The sequence below is a fragment of the Bos indicus x Bos taurus genome, chromosome 15 (assembly GCF_003369695.1).
Source record: "Bos indicus x Bos taurus breed Angus x Brahman F1 hybrid chromosome 15, Bos_hybrid_MaternalHap_v2.0, whole genome shotgun sequence".
NCBI classification, from domain to species: Eukaryota; Metazoa; Chordata; class Mammalia; order Artiodactyla; family Bovidae; genus Bos; species Bos indicus x Bos taurus.
Genome location: NC_040090.1, coordinates 20,030,935 through 20,053,164, shown reverse-complemented (window position 1 = coordinate 20,053,164; position 22,230 = coordinate 20,030,935). Strand labels below are relative to the sequence as shown.

Here is a 22,230-nt window from a genome sequence, read left to right as displayed (position 1 = left end):
CCAGCCTGTAGGCAGTAAAGTAATTTTATACAGAGAGTAACAATCAGATTTGCATTTTACCAAAGTGGCTGTTAGCAATTTCTTGTTCTTGGCAATGTGAATAATGAATCGGGGATGCGTGGATGGGGTTGGGGACTGCATGGACTGTAGCCCACCAGGCTCGTCTGCCCATTGGATTCTCCAGGCAAGAATACTGGAGTGGGTTGCCATTTCCTTCTCCAGGGGATCTCCCTGACCCAGGGATCTAACGCATGTCTCCTGCATTGGCAGGCAGATTCTCTACCGCTGAGCCACCCGAGAAGCCCATTAGGGAGGCATGTAGACTAATTAGGAGGCTGTAGACTGTGAGACTGTATAACTAGAATTGAAGAAGACCTGGAAGAGGAATGGAGAGGAGGGATAGTTATGAAAAATACAAATGAGATAAAATTGTTAAGAGTTTTGGTTGTTGGAAAGAGGGTGATGTGGGAGAGGTACTTGTCAGGCCTCAATTCCAGGTTTCTGTCAATTTCAGGTTTCTGATTCAGGCATTGTGATAGTGATCACCAAAGGGGAAGTACCTGAGGTTTTAACAGATTTAAGAAAAATCAGTTTAGAATGTATTCACTTTGAGGTACTGAAAGGCGTTCCAGATGGAAAGTTTCACTTAAGCAGTTAAATCTCCAGAGCTAGAGATAAATATTTAGACATAGAATTAGAGATAAAGCTATGGGGAAAGGCAATTAAAGAGTGCTAAGTAGGAAGACAACTAGAAAAGAATGATGTGGAAATGAAAGGAACAGTTTTTTAAGTGAAAAGATAATAGCTAATAGTGTTAAAGTAAGATAAGGTTTAATATTCAACTATTAAATGTTTCAGTTAATGACAGGACATCACTTACCTTTATTGTTTTGTGAGAATAATAGAATTCTAATTGTTGTGTGTTGAGCTTAGAATGAAAAGGAAACTATAGATTATTAAGACTTACTCAATTAAATGTTTCAAATAGTTAAGAGAGTTTTTTGTTTTTAGGCTGGAAGATATTAAACATTTTTGTAGGTTGAGGGCAAAAATCTCATAGAGAAGAAGTAATAGAAGATGCAGAAGAGGATAGAGTAGTTGTCTTCTAGGTTTAAAGAAAGAACCCTGTGTTTTCAAACACAATTTCAAGGGGTTAAGCCTCTGTTTATTTCCTGTGCTGCCCAGTTGAGTTGGGGAACAGATATTTGAGGGGAACAGTTATTTTAGGGCCAACTATGTATCAGACACTGTCATGGGTGTATATGTAAGGAAACAGAACAGACTCCTTCCTACTTCTACTGCAGAGTGGATAAGGAAATACAAGGTAAATGTGCAGAATGTCAGATGGTAAAAAGCACTGTGGAGAAAAAGACAACAGAGAAGGGGAGGTAGGGGTACTGAAGAGGGGAGAGCTTGTCCTTATTTATTGGTGGGTCATAGAAGGCCTCATGAATAAGGTGACATTTGAGCTGAGAGCTGAAGGAAGCAAAACACAGCCATACAGATGCATGGGGAAGAGTGTTCAAACAGAGTGGTATTAACTTCAGAGGCCCTGAGGCTGGAGCTTTTCAGTGTCCTCCTGAGAGAGCTCATCTGTGCTTGTGTCTCTTCCCCTACTGACCCAAGCACACATAGGTCATGTCATAGATGCATGCACGCCCTCCAGTGTTCCCATAGTCCTGATTTACCCAGTCAGGTTAACTTGTCACTGAGTCAAGTAGCTTGTCAATTTCCTGTGTAGATTTCTTCAGTTTCTCCAGTGGTTTCCCAGTATTACCTCTGAGATTAAAATCAAGCTTCTTAACCTATCGATAGAACCCTTTGCCTACAAGATCAATTTCGTCTCTTGCCATTTCGCCCTTTGTGAACCTCAGTCTCTCAGTGTGTGGATATATTCTTTTTATTTTCCATATTATAACCTTGAAAATGTTACTTGCTCAGTTGTGTCTGACTCTTTGTGATCCCATGGACTATAGCTGCCAGTCTCCTCTGTCTATGAGATTTCCCAGGCAAGAATACTGGAGTAGGTTGCCATTTCCTTCTCCAGGGTATCGTCCGGACCCAGGAATTGAACCCGCATCTCCTGCATTAGCAGGTGGATTCTTTGCTGTCTGAGCCACCAGGGAAGCCTTGTATCATAATAGATCATATTTCTCCACTCCTTCAGGACTAACAAACTATTTATTCTTTACTGCCCGATTTGAGCAGAACTTTATATGACTACCATTATTTTATGTGTCTCTTCTTTGCCTTCTCATGATGCATGCCTTTATTATACCTATATTACATATATTACACTGCCTTATGATTGCTTACTTGTATCTTCTCCACTAGAGTAAGAGACAGGGGTTCACTTCCTGGGTTGGAAAGATCCCCTGGAGGAGGGCAAGGCAACCTACTCCAGTATTCTTGCCTGGAGAATCCCATGGACAGGGGAGCCTGGCAGGCTACAGTCCATAGGGTCACATGACTGAAGTGACTTAGCACACACGCAGACTGATTTATTAGGGCACACACACTACATCATTTAATTCTTGACCTAACATCTAGCTTAGTGTCTGATATATTATAGCTATGTAATTAATGTCTTAATGCAATAAAAGAATAATTTTTCTCTTTTGTAAATTATCTTTCAGATTCGATACATTTCTCAGACTCAAGGTTTACCAGGAGAACAGTTGTTAAATGTGGGTACAAAATCCACAAGATTTTTTTGCAGAGAAACAGATCTCTCCCATTCTGGTTGGAGATTAAAGGTAACTCACTTACACTTGATCTTAGCCAAAAGGCCGAGAAGTGATCTCACTTAAAAAAATATTTAGAAAAACAGTTTTCTAAGATGCCTTATGTTCATGGATAATACTCTTTATTTTTACTTTATTACAAGTTTTCTTTTTTACCATCCCCCAATCCCACTTTTAATAAGCACAGTCTTTTCTGAATAGCTTAGCTCATTCTCTAACCTGGCAACACAATTAGTAATGTGTTTTAAATAGTTTAAAAAATTTTATGTGTGTCATTTTGAGTTCTTCCTTACCATTTATCAAGCTTTATGGGTTGAACTTAACCACTTATGGTGTAACCCAAGTATGTAATTTATTCCCAGGATCAGTAAATCCTTAATGATTAACATTAGTAATTTTGTTAGGGAATTTATCTATGTGTGTGATTTTATCTATATATTTTTGACCTCAACCTGAATGTCTCATTTTCTGTATACTTTTAAAAATTATATTTTGATAGTTATTCTTTTGAAACTACTACTTGCCTTAGAATATTCAGTATATTAGACTAAATGTGCCAGAATTGAAGAAATAAAGAATTTACAAGTGGTAGTAATAAGATGTTTTTCTTCTCTGATGTATTCAATAAGACACTGGAAGAACATGAGGCAGAGACAGGAATGAAGTCTAAAGAAGCCAGAAAGTACATATTCAACAGCCTGGATGATATAGTGCATGTGAGTACCACAGTCACAGTTGTCAATGTTCCATGCATATAAATTGGTGCACTTGAATGCCAAGAATGCCAAAGCACGTTAATCATTTTCTACGTGACACAGTGCTTGCTGTTTTTAAGCTCTTCAAATGAAATTGATTCTAAGGTTTAAGAAACTAAATTTCATTCATCTTTATCAAATATTTGATTTGTATTATCCTGTTCTTCAGTATTTTCTTTAAAAAGGAAAACCCTAGCAAACATATTTCTTCTACTTACATCTCTCTAGAATTGAATGTTTAGTTAAAGCAGTTTTTTCCCACTGTTTTGAATGCTTTTTGATACCTCAAAATATTTTTGAGATGTGTTCTTTCTTATTTGAAAATACTTGTAGTTCTTGGTTCTTTCCTGTTTGAGGTTTTTTTTGAATTGTTAGACTTTAACATATACTACAGTGTATGGCTTATTTTTATTTGATGTCTTGAAATGTTGATATTGCAGGTGAACACAGTGATGGATTTGGAAGGAAGTGATCTTTTGGCTGAGAAAGCTGATAGAAGAGAGTTTGTTGGTCTGTTGAAAAAAATGTTGCTGATTGATGCAGATTTAAGAATTACTCCAGCTGAGACTTTGAACCATGCTTTTGTTAATATGAAGCATCTTCTTGATTTCCCTCATAGCAACCAGTATGTTACTTTAAAATCTTTTAAAATGATTCTGAAGAAATGAAAATGCTCTCTGTAGTAAACCAGTTTGTTAGAAAAATGATTCAGTTTCTTCATTAAATATAAGTAAACTGAGTCAAAAGAGGTTAAGCTAACTTGAGCAAGTTCACATAGACAGTAAATTGCAGAGTAGAACTAGAATGCAAATCTAAATCACAGTCCAGTGTTCTTTTTCCAAAATAGCATACCAAAAATGACTGAGTTATATCACTTTTACATAATATTCTTACCTTAATGACTGGACATATTTATAATTAAAGAAAGTGTTAAGTTTTTCCTCCTTCAATTTTGAGTCCTGCAAACTCCAAATTGAAAAACTCCTTTTTTCAGTTTCCCTTCACACCATTTGCTTTTCTCCTCCATTCCCCTGCCCCCGTTTCCTCTCTTCCTTGTGGAAGGAGGTTTTTTAATGGGTTGGTGGAGAAGAATATATGCCCAAATTGAAATGGGGGTCACAAATTATAGTGTGCTCACCAAAATGTGCTCACTGTTGCTTTACTGTCTCAAGAAAATGTTTCAGATAGAAGCATATGCTTCTTCTTGCTTCAGACTTCCATCTTACAGGATTTCCTGGTAGACATAGTATTGGAAATCGGCAGATTAAGTGCAAGCCATAGACTTTTTTTTTCTTTTAAAAATAATTTTTAATCTTAAACTATTCTAAACATTTAAAAAATAATATGACCATTACTGTTCACTTTTTCTTTTGCAGTGTAAAGTCCTGTTTTCATATTATGGATATTTGTAAGTCCCATCCAAATTCATGTGATGCAAATAATCACAATAAAACTTCACTTTTAAGACCAGTTGCTCCAAGCAGTACTACTAATCTGGCAGCAAATTTTACTAAAATTGGCACATTAAGAAGTCAGGTAAGAACTTACAGTATTTGGTCATTTTTGCTTCTCTTTTAACAATTAATCATTTTGCTTTTGAAATATACATAAGTTTCCATATCAGCACTTCCAGTGCTGATGAGGTCTTACTATGGCTGTTCTACTAAATCTCTAATATTTCAGGGTAACAGTTGGAATGTATCTACTTAAATTTATTTTTTTCCTTCACCTTTTATTCTTTCAATGCAATCTACTGGCTCTCCTGTATCTCAAGTCTACAAAAACTAGACTTCAGTAAGATCAGTTTCTGGGTCCATCTTTATCATAGAATTATGGTTTTTTAAAATGCATTTGACTTCTACTTATAAAGCATGTGTACACAATTATTAGCGTACTCTGTATAATGAATGCCATGTCCATCAATTGTTCTAGGCATTAACCACATCTGCCCATTCAGTTGTGCACCATGGGATTCCTCTGCAGGCCGGAACCGCTCATTTTGGTTGTGGTGATGCTTTTCAGCAGACACTGATTATCTGTCCCCCAGCTATTCAAGGTATTCTTTTATTTAAATTACACTTTGAGTTTTGGCATGCATTATTTTAAAATAAGTTTAGGCATCTATTCATTAGATATACTGCATGGGTTTTGTTACATTTAATGCTACATTTGCATTTAATTTAAGCTGGTCAGTAGCCTTTAAACCACTGATACTCATTAACTGACTGGAGTTCCATTGTAGTCATCATTAACAAAATGGCTCATATGACAGTTGTATTTCCTGTAGAGTCTAGCATGATAAAATACTTTAGTAGGAATTAATGAACTGGGAAAGCTGTGGATTGTCCTATGCTGGGTAAAACTGCTCCAGATATTCAGGTTAAATACTTAACATCTGCGTGTCATCTCTAGACATGACCGTGACTGAAAGCTCAGATCTTTGTTTTGGTCAAAGGATTTCTTTCCTAAAATATTGTAGTCTTGTTCTTTACCCATAGCTTAGTCTTTTGTTTTTTTTAAATATTGATTTTTATCAAATTGCCCTTATTTAGTTAAAAATATCAAATCCTCAAATGAGATAATGACAGAATACCTTTGAAGAGGCATAAATTCTCACACTGAGAAACTACTTTGTGGTAAGAGAATGATAGCAGTGAACTTTTTGACTGGAATAACTAGAATAAAGTCCTCTTTCCTAGGTCCTTTACTAGCATCTTGTTCCTGCTAGGCTGTGATGTCTAAATCTTAAAATCAAGGGATTGATTTCAAATGGGCCTGAAAGGACTGTTTGAAGTGTTGTAATGCTGTTAATAATAAGTGAGAGCTCTTGGTGCTCAGTCAGGATGCCTGGGACCTAGTTCTTGTTTCCTCTATTTGCTCTGCCATCCCAGACATGTTTGTTATCTTGCTTCAACCTTAGTCAAAGAAAATGGATGGAATGGCTACTCTCTTGATCATTTCCAGTTCTAATATTTCTGGATTCTGAAGGTGATATTTAAAATATTTATTTGATTTAAGGATATGAGCAACTTTTTGAAGTTTTTATTTTAATCTCCTGCACAGTATCTAAAAAGCACCAAGAATATGTTTGTTGACTTGCTTAACTAGTAATGAGAGGTGTGAAAACCTGGCAGCTCTTCAGCCGCTTTGATTCTACCAGGGTGGCTTTGGTCTGTTATCTGTGACAGTGACCCGTGGCTTATCTGATAATAAAAATACCTATAGCATATTGTCAGCACTCTTAAAGATGCTGTTGTGTTTCTTTGTTTTTCTTCAACTGTTATTATAAAAATTTTGAACATATAGAGAAATTCAAATAATAATAATACCTTCTACTCTAGATTCAACAAGTATTAACATGTTATATTTATTCTCCCTATTACACATACACACACTGTTAATAGTAAGTCATAGATGTTTTACTTCTAAATACTTGAGCACACAAAACTGCTGCTTTTTTAATTTAATCAGTTACTATTTAAGTGGTATCGTGACAAATACATTTTCATATAGATGTGTTTAATCTGTACTAATAGATTGTTGCCTCCTTGATGACTCAGTGGTAAAGGATCCACCGGCAGTGCAGGAGACATGGGTTTGATCCCTAGATTGGGAAGATGCCCTGGAGGAGGAAATGGCAGAAATCCTTGGACAGAGGAGCCTGATGGGCTACAGTCAGACAGGACTTAGTGACTAAACAACAAAAAATAAATTGTTAGGTTCTTTCTCTTTCTTGCATGTACCAAAATTAATTTGGGGATTGCCTTCTACCTACAGTGTGGTGTATTTCATCCAAATTTGGAGTAGCAAGAAATTCCCTGGGGGTCCATGGTTAGAATTCTGGGCTTTCACTTCTTCTTCTTTTTTTTTTTTTTAATTTTTTTAAAAAATTTTCTTTAATTTTTAAACTTTACATAATTGTATTAGTTTTGCCAAATATCAAAATGAATCCACCACAGGTGTACATGTGTTCCCCATCCTGAACCCTTCTCCCTTCTCCCTCCCCATACCATCCCTCTGGGTCGTCCCAGTGCACTAGCCCCAAGGGTCCAGTATTGTGCATCGAACCTGGACTGGCATCTCGTTTCATACATGATATTTTACATGTTTCAATGCCATTCTCCCAAATCTTCCCACCCTCTCCCTCTCCCACAGAGTCCATAAGACTGTTCTATACATCATTGTCTCTTTTGCTGTCTCGTTCACAGGGTTATTGTTACCATCTTTCTAAATTCCATATATATGCATTAGTATACTGTATTGGTGTTTTTCCTTCTGGCTTACTTCACTCTGTATAATAGGCTCCAGTTTCATCCACCTCATTAGAACTGATTCAAATGTATTCTTTTTAATGGCTGAGTAATACTCCATTGTGTAAATGTACCACAGCTTTCTTATCCATTCATCTGCTGATGGGCATCTAGGTTGCTTCCATGTCCTGGCTATTATAAACAGTGCTGCAGTGAACATTGGGGTACACGTGTCTCTTTCCCTTCTGGTTTCCTCAGTGTGTATGCCCAGCAGTGGGATTGCTGGATCATAAGGCAGTTCTATTTCCAGTTTTTTAAGGAATCTCCACACTGTTCTCCATAGTGGCTGTACTAGTTTGCATTCCCACCAACAGTGTTAAGAGGGTTCCCTTTTCTCCACATCCTCTCCAGCATTTATTATTCGTAGACTTTTTTGGATCTCAGCCATTCTGACTGGTGTGAAATGGTACCTCATAGTGGTTTTGATTTGCATTTCTCTGATAATGAGTGATGTTGAGCATCTTTTCATGTGTTTGTTAGCCATCTGTATGTCTTCTTTGGAGAAATGTTTATTTAGTTCTTTGGCCCATTTTTTGATTGGGTCATTTATTTTTCTGGAGTTGAGCTGTAGGAGTTGCTTGTATATTTTTGAGATTAGTTGTTTGTCAGTTGCTTCATTTGCTATTATTTTCTCCCATTCTGAAGGCTGCCTTTTCACCTTGCTAATACTTTCACTCCTTGTGGGCCCTAGTTTGATCCTTGGTGGGTAAATTAAGATCCTGCAAGCCATAATACGTTAACAGCTGTGGTTGGTTCATAACAAGGGTAACAGAAGGAAAAGGAGATATTCTCAGACTCGTTAACTCATCAGATGTCAAGAACAGTAGTTTTGGAATTAATAACAAGACAAAGCGAAATACTTGTTCACTTACTGAACTAACAGGTGTGGTTGCAGCAGCGTAACAGGCAGGCTTTATAATATGTTGTCTCATTATTTCTTATCTTAGTGTAGTGGCTGCTTAGAAAGGAGTTTTCCCTCTAATCCATTTTGGCATCTCTATAGAAAATCCCAGTGTTGGTCTTCCTACCCCTTTATCTCATAATGTGCCAATCTATTTTGAAGATATGAGTGCAGTTGTACAGTAGTTTGAGCATTCTTTGGCATTGCCTTCCTTTGGGATTGGAATGAAAACTGACCTTTTCCAGTCCTGTGGCCACTGTTGAGTTTTCCAAATTTTCTTATGTATTGAGTGCAGTACTTTAACAACATCATCTTTTAGGATTTTAGATAGTTCAGCTGGAATTCCATCACCTCTGCTAGCTTTGTTCATATTAATGCTTCCCAAGGTCCACTTGACTTCACACTCCCAAGATGTCTGGCTTTAGGTGAGTGACCACACCACTGTGATTATCCATGGTCATTAAGGCCTTTTTTGTATAGTTCTGTGTATTCTTGCCATCTCTTCTTAATATCTTCAGCTTCTGTTAGGTCCTTGCTATTTCTGTCCTTTATTGTGCCCATCTCTGCATGAAATGTTCCCTTGATATCTCCAGTTTTCTTGAAGAGATCTCTGGTCTTTCCCATTCTGTTGTTTTCCTCTATTTCTTTGTGCTCATTTCACATGCTAGCAAGGTAATGCTCAAAATCCTTCAAGCTAGGCTTCAGCAGTATGTGAACGAAGAACTTCCAGGTGGATAAGCTGGATTTTAAAGAGGGAGAGGAACCAAAGATCAAATTGCCAGTATCGTTTGGATCATAGAGAAAGCAAGGGAATTCCAGGAAAACATCTGTCTGTGTGCTTCATTGACTACGTGGAAGCCTTTGTGTGGATCACAACAGACTATGGAAAATTCTTAAAGAGATGGGAATACCAGACCACTTGACCTGTCTCCTGAGAAACTTGTATGCAGGTCAAGAAGCAACAGTTAGAACAGGACATGGAACAACAGACTGGTTCAAAATTGGGAAAGGCTGTAGCTTATTTAACTTCTTTACGGAGTACATCATGCAAAATGCCAGGCTGGGTGAATCAAAAGCTGGAATCAAGATTACCAAGAGAAATATTGACAGCCTCAGATATGCAGATGATACCATGCTACTGGCAGAAAGGGAAGAGGAACTAAAGAGTTTCTTGATGAGGCTGAAAAGGAGAGTAAAAAGCTAACTTAAAACACAGTGTTTAAAAAATTAAGATCATAGTATCTGGTGCCATCACATCATGGCAAGTAGATGGGGAAAACGGGGAAACAGTGACAGATTTTATTTTCTTGGGCTCCAGAATCACTGTGTACGGGGACTGCAGCCATGAAATTAAAAGACACTTGCTCCTTGGAAGGAAAACTATGACAAACCTGGACAGTGTATTAAAAAGCAGAGACATCACTTTGTCAACAAAGGTCCATACAGTCAAAGCTGTGGTTTTTATGGTAGTCATGAACAGATGTGAGCATTGGACCATAAAGAAAGCTGAATGTCGAAGAACTGATTGATGCTTTTGCATTGTGGTGCTGGGGAAGACTCTTGATAAGTCCCTTGGACAGTAAGGAGATAAAACCAGCCAATCATAAAGGAAATCAACCCTGAATATTCATCGGAAGGACTGACGCTGAAGCTGAAGCACCAATTCTTTGGCCACGTGATGTGAAGAGCTGGAAAAGATTCTCGACGCTGGGAAAGATTGAAGGCAGGAGGAGAAGGGGATGACGGTGGATGAGATAGTTGGGTGGCATCACCAACACAATGGATGGAGTTTGAGCAAACTCTGGGAGATAGTGAAGGACAGGGAAGCCTGGTGTGCTGCAGCCCATGGGGTCGCAAAGAGTTGGATGTGACTTTATGACTGAATGACAACAACATTTCGATGAAACATTTGAAAATCATTATTGAGTAGCAGTTATGGTACCCTTATAGTTTGTATTTTAAAGTACAATTTATGTTTGTTGTACTTCACTTCATATTTTTTACTTTGGAGCTATGTTGTGTAAGCATGTGTTTCATGTATTTTAGAGACTATAGACATAATATGTAGGTGTAGCTAAATAGGCACCACGTCCCTAATACTGTGCTGTTTTTATGTACAGAAGACTTAGACAAGCTTTTACTTAACATATCTGAGTATAGGCTGTATATAGGGAACAAGCATTTCACATTACTCCATGATCTGAAAAGCCAGTTAATCCATCCCTTTTGGATGAAACTGCTATTTCAGAATCAAATACATTCCAGCAAAATTCTCCTCTGTTGTCCTAGAATAGGCTTTGAGCTCTTTGTGTCATGCTTTCCAGATATCAAGCAAATCTGGTCATTAAAGTTTTAGCTTATAACCATACAGAAAATTGGAATTTTAACCTACTTTTGAATGATTTTTAAAAAAGATTCAACCTCTTGATAGGAGAATCTTGGTAGGAGAATTCTTCTCATCTTAAGGCTTTGATTATGAGGAGAATTTAAGAGCAACTTGATTTGGGGGAAGGGATTTAAGAATTTGCTCTGTGATTTCATCCATATCAAAGTGAATTCTGCTTTTTTCTCTGATGAGAGTCTCTATTGCTGCAATATATCTACACAGCCTGGGTGTACTTAGATTCCATTTCTTGGAGAATTTGCTGTTCCAGACATGCTTTTTAGAAAGGGTAAGAAGGTCAGTTTTAAAAAATAACTCATAGATCTTTCTGAAACTTAATTCACATTTAGCTCTTTAGGTGGAGCTCAGAGGGTAGAGCACCCTTAGCAATAGGATAAAAGGCTCTGAAGAAAATAAACACAATAAAATTAACTTCCTTCTATAAGCTACTGTGTATTCATGCAATAAATAATGTAAGGTTATTTTTCAATAGGAAAAGAAAACAATTGTTTTTTTTTAAATGCCTGATCACCCAAGATCACTTTTATCCAAAAACTAATTATCTTTAAATAATCTGCCAACCCATATTGAAAGTAAATGCTACAATAGACCGGAATTATGAAATGATGAATTTATTTTAGTAACTGAGCTTTCTCATCTCAGGAGATATCCCTACTATCTTGTCAGTTAAAGTTCTTAGTTGAGTAACACTTCTTTACGCTTTTAAAGTTTAGTGCTGTGGGTCTTAATGTTTGTAAGGTGCTCTTGCAATGTATGACAGACATACTAACATTAACAGTATTAGCCTGGGTAGTAACCCTGCCTCTAATTTTCCTAGGGGGTAAGCAAAATGGAATGTGTTTCTCCTGGAGTTCCAATAGCTCTCCACTAGAAATAATAGTTAATTAAATCACAATGATCAAAGCTCAGTTGCATCATCATATTAGGCAGAAAAGTTTACTTTTTGCTTTTCCTTAGGAGACGGAAATGAGTGTGCCATCCTGAGTTTTATTGACTCCTGTAAACTGTCATGGCCATTGGAGCTGTGATACAGTCCCCCTTTGGTGACTCAGGTGTAAGATCCTATTACAGTTTTAAGGAAGAGAATACCAAGTACAGCTTGAAGTTTGTACAAAAAGATGAACATTTATCTGCTAGAGGATAAGGATTTTGAGTCAGGTTCATCTTTTTGTGTCTTATCAGTGGCAGAACTTTTAAAAAAGGAAAATAAAGTATAATAGCAAACTTTAAAAGGAATGAGAAATTTAAAAAACAATAAATGATTCAACTGTATGTATTGTAAAATAGAAAGAGTAGCTTTATAACGATTTTTGGAATGATGTACCACAAGGTAGACAGAGTATTATGCAGGGGTTTTTTTATAATCCTAAGAAGAATTTTAGCAATTCATAAATTTATAAGAGTTTTGTCAGTTAACTCAGAGAGAAGTTTTTCTTTTATTTGAAAACTGTTCTTTTCTATTTCATAGGTATTCCTGCGACACATGGTAAACCCACTAGTTATTCAATAAGGGTAGATAATACAGTTCCCCTTGTAACTCAGGCCCCAGCCGTGCAGCCACTACAGATCCGACCAGGAGTTCTTTCTCAGGTTGGTGATAATAATTCATTATTTTTGCTTATGTGCTGTCCTTCTCATACTCAAGTAGAGGCCTTAATCCATTGGTAATACATAGGCTTGTGCTATTGGAAATAATGAAAATGACCTAGACAGGAATTCTGTCCTTATAGATTATTGAATTTAACTTTTGTAATTATTAGGTGATTGTTACTTTGAGTTACTTGTAGCATACTGGTTTTTCTTTTGCTTTTGTTGTTTTTGCTGCAGCAGACATGGTCTGGTAGGACACAGCAGATGTTGATACCTGCCTGGCAACAGGTAACACCCCTGGCTCCTGCTACTACTGCATTAGCTTCGGAGGGTGTGGCTGGTTCACAAAGGCTCGGAGACTGGGGGTAAGTTAAAAACAGCAATCCTTCTTTGTAAGTCATTTGCAAAATACATATGGTAACGTAGGGATTCAATTTTTCTAAATTTTCTCCATAGGAAAATGATTTCACACAGCAATCATTATAGCTCCATGATGCCACAACCTCTTCTAACTAATCAGATCACTCTATCGGCCCCTCAGCCAATTAGTGTGGGCATTGCACATGTTGTTTGGCCTCAGCCAGCCACTACCAAGAAAAATAAACTGTGCCAGAACAGGTTGGTATTGATATTTTAACTTTTCCTCTGCATTTTGAAAATGAATCATTAAAATAAATTTTGCATGCACACCAAAGGGTCACCCTGTTGTATTCAAAATGACCTCTTTGATAGATTTGCAACAAATACTAAGCCAAGCTCCCTTCTCAATTTCTCAGAGGTATTTTGGTAAAACTAATGGAATGGGAGCCAGGAAGAGAGGAAATAAATGCTTTCAGTTGGTAAGATTGTCTTTATTGCCCTTTTGATTTATTATCTACCTATAGTGTTAGACAATTCTAGACACTCAGATATCACATTTGTCCCCCCCCCCCAAAAAAAAAGACCATTAGAATATAAGTAAATGCAGTCTACACTCGTTTCTAGAAATTTTATGTATCACAAACTCATGATCTGTGTGTTGGTGTGTCATATACATAATCTTGAACAAGTGAAGGTTCGTATTGTTACTTATAACATGGTATCTTAGAAAAATGTCATGTATATATTTTGATTATAGAAATGACACATTATTCCTTTGATTGCAGGAGTAATTCATTGCAGAATACCAATATCCCACAATCAGCATTTATCTCCCCAAAGACAGTAACTGGGAAAGATGTCCAGGAAGTAAGTTGTATAGAAACACAGGACAATCGTAACTCAGAAGGAGAGGCAGGAAATTGTTGTGACACGTCTATCAGGCAAGACTCTGATTCATCAGTTTCAGATAAACAGCGGCAAACCATCATCATTGCCGACTCCCCGAGTCCTGCAGTGAGCGTGATCACCATCAGCAGTGATACCGACGAGGAAGAGACGTCCTCGCAGAGACATTCCCTCCGAGAGTAAGTGCCGAAAGCAGATGCCTGCATTTTTGCGACATTCTTAAATAACGATGATGGTATCCTCTGCTGTGGTGGAAAAAAACTTTGTGATTTATTATTGTGATTTATTATTGTCTGTTCATGTCCTTCGGAGTAAACTTCCTGAGTAGTATTTAGCATGATTGAAAGCAAAAGTCACTTAGTGGTGTCTGACTCTTTGTGACCCCATGGACTATACAGTCCATGGAATTCTCCAGGCCAGAATACTGGAGTGGGTAGCCTATCCCTTCTCCAGGGGATCTTCCCGACCCAGGAGTCGAACCGGGGTCTCCTGCTTTGCAGGTGGATTCTTTGCCAACTGAACTACCAGGGAAGCCCATTCAGCATGATTACTATAGCATTTTTCCTGTATTTATGAGCTTTAGATTTTTATCCATGTAGGTCTTTCTTAACTGTTTCATATCTGGGGAGTAGGTTCTCATTTTTGACCTGTTTTCTCCTTCCCCCTTCACTAGATGTAAAGGTAATCTGGACTGTGAAGCTTGCCAGAGCACTTTGAACATAGATCGGATGTGTTCATTAAGTAGTCCAGATAGTACTCTGAGCACCAGCTCCTCGGGGCAGTCCAGCCCATCCCCTTGCAAGAGACCGAACAGGTAAAGGAATTTTAACAGTAGTGTGTTATAAACATTAAGTCTACTAAAAAGCCTATGTTATTTTTCATTGTTTAAATTAGTAAGTACCTGCCAGTTTACCACAGTGGCTCTCTCTCGTTGATAAGTTTTGAACTAGATCACCTTTTTATGAACTCAGGTTTTAAGTAGGAATTTTCTTTATTATTACAGAACAGATCTAAATGAAAAATTGAGGTTCTAATAAATGGTTTTTAAAAAATCATTTGTTTTTGAAAGGGTAAAAAAGTCACATTCTCAGCTCTAGCTTTACAGACTACCATTGTAACTTAAATTTAGAAGAAGAACATATACGTTAACAATACAAAAAGGAATGTTTTACATTATAAAGTAATGACCCACTGTCAGAGTATTTGCTGTGATTTTTTTTCTCTCTTAGTGATTGATTTGCCTGGTTTTATCTGTATTTCCTTTCGGCCAGGGATATGCATTGCCACTGAAGTAGTGAATGACTGCTAACCTGCATGATGTACTATCTCATTAAGAGATGAGCTGTAAAAATGTCAGTGAAATATGTTTGATTTCCGCTGACATTCTTTTTATAGTGGAAAAATTTTTCAGTCATAATTTCATTCTTTTTTTTCCTTAGGAAATATAGTTTTTAATACTTATAGCCAAATCTCTGTGGAAAATATAAAACAGTATTACACATCTTCTTCTTAAAGTTGTTTATAATGTGATTTGCAAGTTGATACTGTGCATTTGTTGTTGTTTCATTGCTAAGTCCTGTCCAGCTCTTTTTGTGACCCCCATGGACTATATATATAGCCCGCCAGGCTTCTTTGTCCATGGCGTTTCCTAGGCAAGAATACTGGAGTGGGTTTCCATTTTCTTCTCCAGGGTATATTCCTGACCCAGGGATTGAACCCACATCTCCTGCTTTGGCAGGCTGATTCTTTACCACTGAGCCACCTGGGAAGCCCCATGAGATGTGTGTGTGTGCGCGCGCATGCATGCATCACACACACATATATAAGATATAAAAATATATTTAAGTAAAATATACATATAAAAAGATATGTTTCAAATTTTAAGTATGAAATGAGTGGTTAAAACAGAATAAATGCAATAAAAATCCCAAGGTGAGAGGGGGACCAGGGCCCAAGGATCAGGACGAGAAGAGAAATTTGGGCTCTGGGTGGTTAGACTTTCAGAGAGGTAGGAAAGGCCTTTTGAATAACTGGTTAGTTAAAAAGACCCAAATTATCACTAAATTATTAGTGATTACTCTAATATTACAATATTATTAATAATTCTAATTTATTAGAATTTGATCTCAAATATCCAAGTTGCCTGCTTATATATTTGTACATTTCATTTCAGTTGTCCAGAACAGTACTTCTTTTGTAGTATCTTGATGAAATCTTCTGTAATTTATAATAGGGGATTTTATGAACTGCTACTGAGGATCAAGTGAAAAGAGACAGGAAGGAAAATTAAATGCCAAGAGGGTGTTCCTAAACAGAGAGAATTAGCATTAGCAGTCCCAATAGAGAATTAATGTGGGAGTCTAGGGAATCTATGAAGAATGTGTTTGGGGTAAGGAAGAAGTTATAATTAGGTATGAAATAATTTAATAAGATCTTATCAATTTGGTGGAGTTTGGAAAGTATTTAACTTTAGATTTAAGATCGAAAAACATTGTTGATACAGATATTTTCTTTTAGTATGTCAGATGAAGAACAAGAAAGTGGTTGTGATACTGTGGATGGCTCTCCAACATCAGACTCCTCAGGACATGACAGTCCATTTGCAGAGAGCAGCTTTGTGGAGGACACTCATCAAAACGCAGAATTGGTAACTTCTACTGACACAGAAACCAAACCAGCTGTTTGTACTGTTGTGGTGCCACCAATGGGACTGGAAAACGGATTAAATGCCGATGAGCATATGGCAAACACAGGTAAACTGAGTCCCCTCTATTTCCCTGATTGTCCCTTAAAAGGTCTTGATTTGGGAACATCAGAACCAAAAGTCATCTCTGAATTTCTGACTTGTCCCTGCCAAATCTATTGTACCAAAGAAATACTTTCTAATATTATCCAGTGCTTGGAAACTAGGAGATCTTTACTTTTTATTTAATTTTAAGGTTCTCAAATCACTGTTGTGTAAAATATCTAAAGACCTTTCATAATTTTTATATGAGAAGGAAAAAGTACCTACTCTCTAATATTTTGTTGTTGCCAGATTCTATATGCCAGCCATTAATAAAAGGACGATCTGCCCCTGGAAGATTAAACCAGCCTTCCACAGTTGGTAATCGTCAGCAAAAATCGACATCAGCATTCCAGCAGCAGCATTTGAATTTTAGTCAGGTATGTTTGTGAATTTATGAGTCTTTGGGATTCAAAATCAGCAGTTTTTTAATTGGGAGAAAAAGATTCTCAAACTATATAAAATCTTAATTAAACACTTCCATTTTCATTATTCCAAGTGACTGAAAAGTAATTGGCTTAATAGGATAATTATCAGATTATCCATGGAACTTGAATTTTTTAGAAAGATTAGATTCTTAAGAGAACCTGAGAGAATTCTTCTCTATCCTTAATGTAAGCTAAGATCTGAGAGATCCCTTATGGGTTTTTAGTCACAGTATCTTTTAATTTCCCTTTTTTTCTTCTTTGTGACTTGTAAAATATGTAATTAGTCTTTTGTTTTGTTTTTGAATAGGTTCAGCACTTTGGGTCTGGGCATCAGGAGTGGAATGGAAACTTCGGACATAGAAGGCAGCAAGCTTATATCCCTACTAGCGTTACCAGTAATCCTTTCACTCTTTCTCATGGAAGTCCTAATCACACAGCTGTACACGCCCATCTGGCTGCAAGTGCGCACCTCGGAGGACAGCCTACTCTACTTCCATACCCATCATCAGCTCCCCTCAGTAGTGCTGCACCAGTGGCCCACCTCTTAGCCTCTCCATGTACCTCAAGACCTATGTTACAGCATCCGACTTACAATATCTCCCATCCCAGTGGCATAGTTCACCAAGTCCCAGTGGGCATAAACCCCCGTCTCTTACCATCCCCAACCATTCATCAGACTCAGTACAAACCAATCTTCCCACCACATTCTTACATTGCAGCATCACCTGCGTATACTGGATTTCCATTGAGTCCAACCAAACTCAGCCAGTATCCATATATGTGAAAACTCATAAGAGTATATTGAGGAAGCTCAATGATATAAACATTTGATTAAAAATAAAACATGGTATTTAATAAATATTAGCCATGGCACAAGAAAATTATTTTTGAATCATGTAGACTTGGGTGCAATTTAAACAACTTTGAGCTTTAAAAAAGAAACTCACTTTTAATGTGTTTTGCACATTTGGTATAACTTGTCTTTGGTCATGTTATCTTCTTATGTTGTAACTCTAGACAGGTGACTTATGGGAGCAGAAGTCCAGTTTTTGCTCCCGCTATTTTTTATAAAATTGCCTTCTAACTAGTGCAAGACACGTCCATATTTGGGAAGCCATTCTGTGTACAGACTTAGAGCAACAGATGCACATATGTCAGAATTACAGCATACAAGTGAATTGTATTATCTGTGTCTTAGTGTATAAATGTTGGGTCACTTACCTAAGAAATTGAGCTATTGTTCTTTACATTTGCATGTGTCTTTGCATGGGCAAAATGTTGCCTAGACTTTGCTCTTCAATGTTGTTCTAATAATCTCAGCTGCATTGTAAACCGTTCCCACACATAGTGCCTTAAATATTTGAGGTTGTTAATGTTATTACTATATATAAATGTTGAGGACTGCAGCACTTCAAATTCAGACTTACTCTTTAGTTTCCTTTGATAGAGTAATGTTCATTTTTGGTTTTGTGTGGTATGATTTCAGGTTGTAGCTATTTTTCCTTAGTAAGAGGGCAGCATGTTTGCAATAGCTGAATTCTGCTGTCTGACTTTTTCAGAATGATCTAGCTTCAAGAAAAGCGAGCAGGTAGTAGTGCTTAAGGAAAATTGATTCCGTATCTAATGGATAGTTGATATCTGTCACAACACAGCATTTTATATACTGTTCAGTGAAACTGCAATACAATCTAAGTTTATTTTGGGAGTGTTTGCTGTATAATTGGGTTTAATAAAATGTTTAGAGATGCAGTAGGCATGACTTTGAGTAGATAATGAAAGAAAATGCAAAATGCTCATTGATTCATGATGTGGTTTCATCCTAGCTTGGGCAAACCATGCAGTATTTAATAAATAGTAGCAGAATATTTACTATTGAAGCTTGAAAAGATGTGAGTTCTTTGTGTGCAATTTCTCATTTATGCATGTGAGAGGGTTTTTTTTTTTTTTTTTTTTTTAGTATTTTTACATTGTAGTACTTGTTTTGCTTGTTGGTGGTGTTTGCTTATTTAATACATTCCGTCAGGGACAGAAATTACATGCTTTTTTTTTCCTAGGAAGTATGTCTTGGGTTTTTCCCTCTTTATTCTTTACTTTTTTTTGGTGGTGGTGGTGGTGATGTTTAAATGAAGTTGCTTTTACAGCACCAAAGACTTAATCATCCATTTCCTATATAAAAGGTAGCTACTTTTTGCATAGACCTCAAGTATATTGTAGTGTAGAGGTGGAATTTAAAGGAAGGTATTAAACAGGCTGTGTTTTAGCTTATGGGCAAGTAATAAATTGTATCATTTATCTTGAATGTATCATAGATAAGCTGCTATATAACGATTGCCACTTCAGATAGCTGTGAAATTAGGTGATTAACTAGTTGTTATTTAGCCTTCTAATTTCTGTATAAGTCTAATTACATGAAATAGAAGTTGGGGTTTTGATTTTTTACTTTGCTTTTCTGTTTGGAGTGTCATTGTAACTACTGTATTGTAAATGATGGAAAATAATTGCGTATGTTATTTTGGGGTGTGTTATTTGCATCAGTATTTTATCTCTATTAATGTTTGTGCTCATCACTGCATATAAAAAAACTTGGATGTATCAATGTAACTTAATTTTTTATTTTCATACTGGCATTGTAGACACTTGAGAGAGCTGTATCTTGCAGGCTTGACTTAACTTTTTTCCTTAAAAATCTGGAATATAATCTTATACCATTTACTGGAAGAAACAGGACAAAGCATTTGAGTGTAAAACTCTACAAATGTTTTGGATTTACAGCATTTCTTTGATAAATGAACTGCATACCACTAGTACAGGTCTAGTACAGCGTTGACAATAAGCTAATAATGGATGAACTTTTCTTTACTCCATTAATACAAGCAGTGTTTTATTTAATAATCATCGATGAAATAAATGTGCCTGATATTAATTTTAAAAATTACAGTATTAGATCATAAAATAAAAACCAGCAGTACGTTTTTAGTCACACTGAAAATGAAGGACTTAATTTTCCCCACAAGTTTCAGTGTTTTTAGTAATCAATTCTATGCATTTTATATAAATAGAAATATGTATATATATTACACATAAAAAGGAATAGCCTAAGATTAATTTAAAAGATTATTTACAGATGGCAAATTTATGGAGTCACTATTTAAGTAAACTTGCTGCCCTCCACAGCCTTCTAATTTTATTTATCCGGTCCAGCAGTTTACTGGTATCTGCTCGCTTGTTGGAGAAGAATCAGTGCTGGAAGCTCATGTTTAAGAAACACCAAGGGCAAAAGATTGATGTTTGTACCAGGTACAAAACTGGCACAGTTTTCTTTTTCTTCAGGGCCATGTTGACTACCCTGAAATGTCATATTTTCTGTATTTCAGTTCCAAGACTGTGATGTCTTGTTAAATTGACAGTTAATGATAAACTTCAGTGTTTTCATAATATAACAGTCCTTTTTGATAAAGGCGTACCCGAGTTAAGTACATTGCTCTTAGCTGATTCTAATCATGGGCTTTTTAACAAGGAAAAAAAAAAAATTCCAAGATCCTGCTAAAGTCTAAATTTAGCATATTGACAAAAGAATCTGGATTTATACCCTCTTTAAAACCTTTTTTTACCAGTTTTCTTTTGTGTTAATGCTTTCTTAAATAAAACACTGCATGAATTCCAAGTTGCATATTTGCATACTATTTTAATTTACAAATTGTTTTTTAATCAAATATCCTGGTATTTTGTTTCTTTTTCTTTCAGGGTGTTTGAGTATGTTACTGTAGTAGCAAAACTTTTTCATTTAAGAAATCTCTACTACTACTTCTAAAGTTGGTTTGTGTTAAGTAAAAGTTAAATCATACACTGCAAGGTGTAGGAAGATTTGTTTTAAAGAACCCAATGATATAGGTTTGATTACTAAGTTTGAGCTATTAACTGTTTAACAATTTTAGACTTGTGGCTTTCTTTGGTTTGTTTGTTTTTGCTTTTACTTCTATGCTACACTAGTTTGCCATGTAGCAGTTGCACTGTGCAATATTACAATAAGGACTGGGAAAATTTTTATGGATGTAATGTCTATTACGGTTTGCGATAGTATTTCTCTCTAGTTCTCAGTGATTTAAATGTGACCAAGCCTTCTGTACTTTGTCACAAAAAGCGGGTTTTCCAGGTGACTATTTTGGTGAGTGTCAAAATAAGAATTTATGGTGTATTACTGTCGATTCACTTTGAATTAAAATATATATATTGCAGCAAACAGCTTGTTGACTTTTTTTCCACCCCAGTACTACTTCCAGAGTAGGGAAGGAAGAGGTTAGGAAGTTTGAGTTACCCAACTTACATCGTCTCATTTAATTTTCAAGACCACCTGTGAGACAGATATACAATTATCTTTATTATGTTAATGAAGAAATAGGCTCTCAAATATCTAGGTAAGTTGCCCAAAGCCCAAGCGCTAATGAGTGGTGAATCTGAGGTGGGAACAGGCTGCCTAACCCCTAACTGTAACCAAACTACCAACTGCTGTCCGGCAGTTGGTTTAAATCCTGAGGGAGTGTACCAGAGTACTGTAACCACAGGACAGTGTGTTAGTCACTCAGTCGTGTCGACTCTTTGCAACCCCACGGACTGTAGCCCACCAGGCTCCTCTATCCATAGAATTCTCCAGGCAAGAATACGAGCGGGTAGCCATTCCCTTCTCCAGGGAATCTTCCCAACTCAGGCATCAAACTCCGGTCTCCTGCATTGCAGGCAGTTTTTTTTTTTTTTCCCATCTGAGCCACCAGGGAAGCCCAGATCACAAGATAACCAGGGCCCGTTTTCCTTGAATATTTTTTGAGGTAAATATTTCTGTTCATTGTACATGAGTGAAGAATATGGAACTCACATGTGTATTTAAGACATAAAACATGAGACTTCAAAGGGACGTGGTTGTAGTAAGCCAGTTTAGGTTGCCTTCAAATACCATCTTAAACTAAAAGTTTAGGTTTAGAGAAACATCCATAGGAAAGTTTGTTGAGGAGCGCCCCCCCCAGCACACACCGGTGAGAATACATACTCTCAA

General features: G+C 36.7%; 1 protein-coding gene across 5 annotated transcripts in view; it reads left to right on the top strand.

The window, feature by feature from the left end:
- The window catches only part of HIPK3 (homeodomain interacting protein kinase 3), an 83,305-nt gene extending 61,882 nt beyond the window's left edge, over positions 1 to 21,423 (top strand). For 2 of the 5 annotated variants that reach the window (XM_027562707.1, XM_027562708.1), the window contains exons 4-17: positions 2,637 to 2,756; positions 3,374 to 3,460; positions 3,940 to 4,124; positions 4,876 to 5,035; positions 5,432 to 5,555; positions 12,583 to 12,704; positions 12,942 to 13,069; positions 13,161 to 13,322; positions 13,481 to 13,543; positions 13,850 to 14,149; positions 14,644 to 14,784; positions 16,488 to 16,723; positions 17,008 to 17,135; positions 17,491 to 21,423. In XM_027562707.1, coding sequence (XP_027418508.1) covers positions 2,637 to 2,756; positions 3,374 to 3,460; positions 3,940 to 4,124; positions 4,876 to 5,035; positions 5,432 to 5,555; positions 12,583 to 12,704; positions 12,942 to 13,069; positions 13,161 to 13,322; positions 13,481 to 13,543; positions 13,850 to 14,149; positions 14,644 to 14,784; positions 16,488 to 16,723; positions 17,008 to 17,135; positions 17,491 to 17,967 — 2,433 coding nt within the window. In that variant the 3' untranslated portion in view covers positions 17,968 to 21,423. The remainder of the gene's footprint in view (positions 1 to 2,636; positions 2,757 to 3,373; positions 3,461 to 3,939; positions 4,125 to 4,875; positions 5,036 to 5,431; positions 5,556 to 12,582; positions 12,705 to 12,941; positions 13,070 to 13,160; positions 13,323 to 13,480; positions 13,544 to 13,849; positions 14,150 to 14,643; positions 14,785 to 16,487; positions 16,724 to 17,007; positions 17,136 to 17,490) is intronic. The other 3 variants (XM_027562709.1, XM_027562711.1, XM_027562710.1) reach the window with 3 other exon arrangements.
- Positions 21,424 to 22,230: the final 807 nt, after the last annotated feature.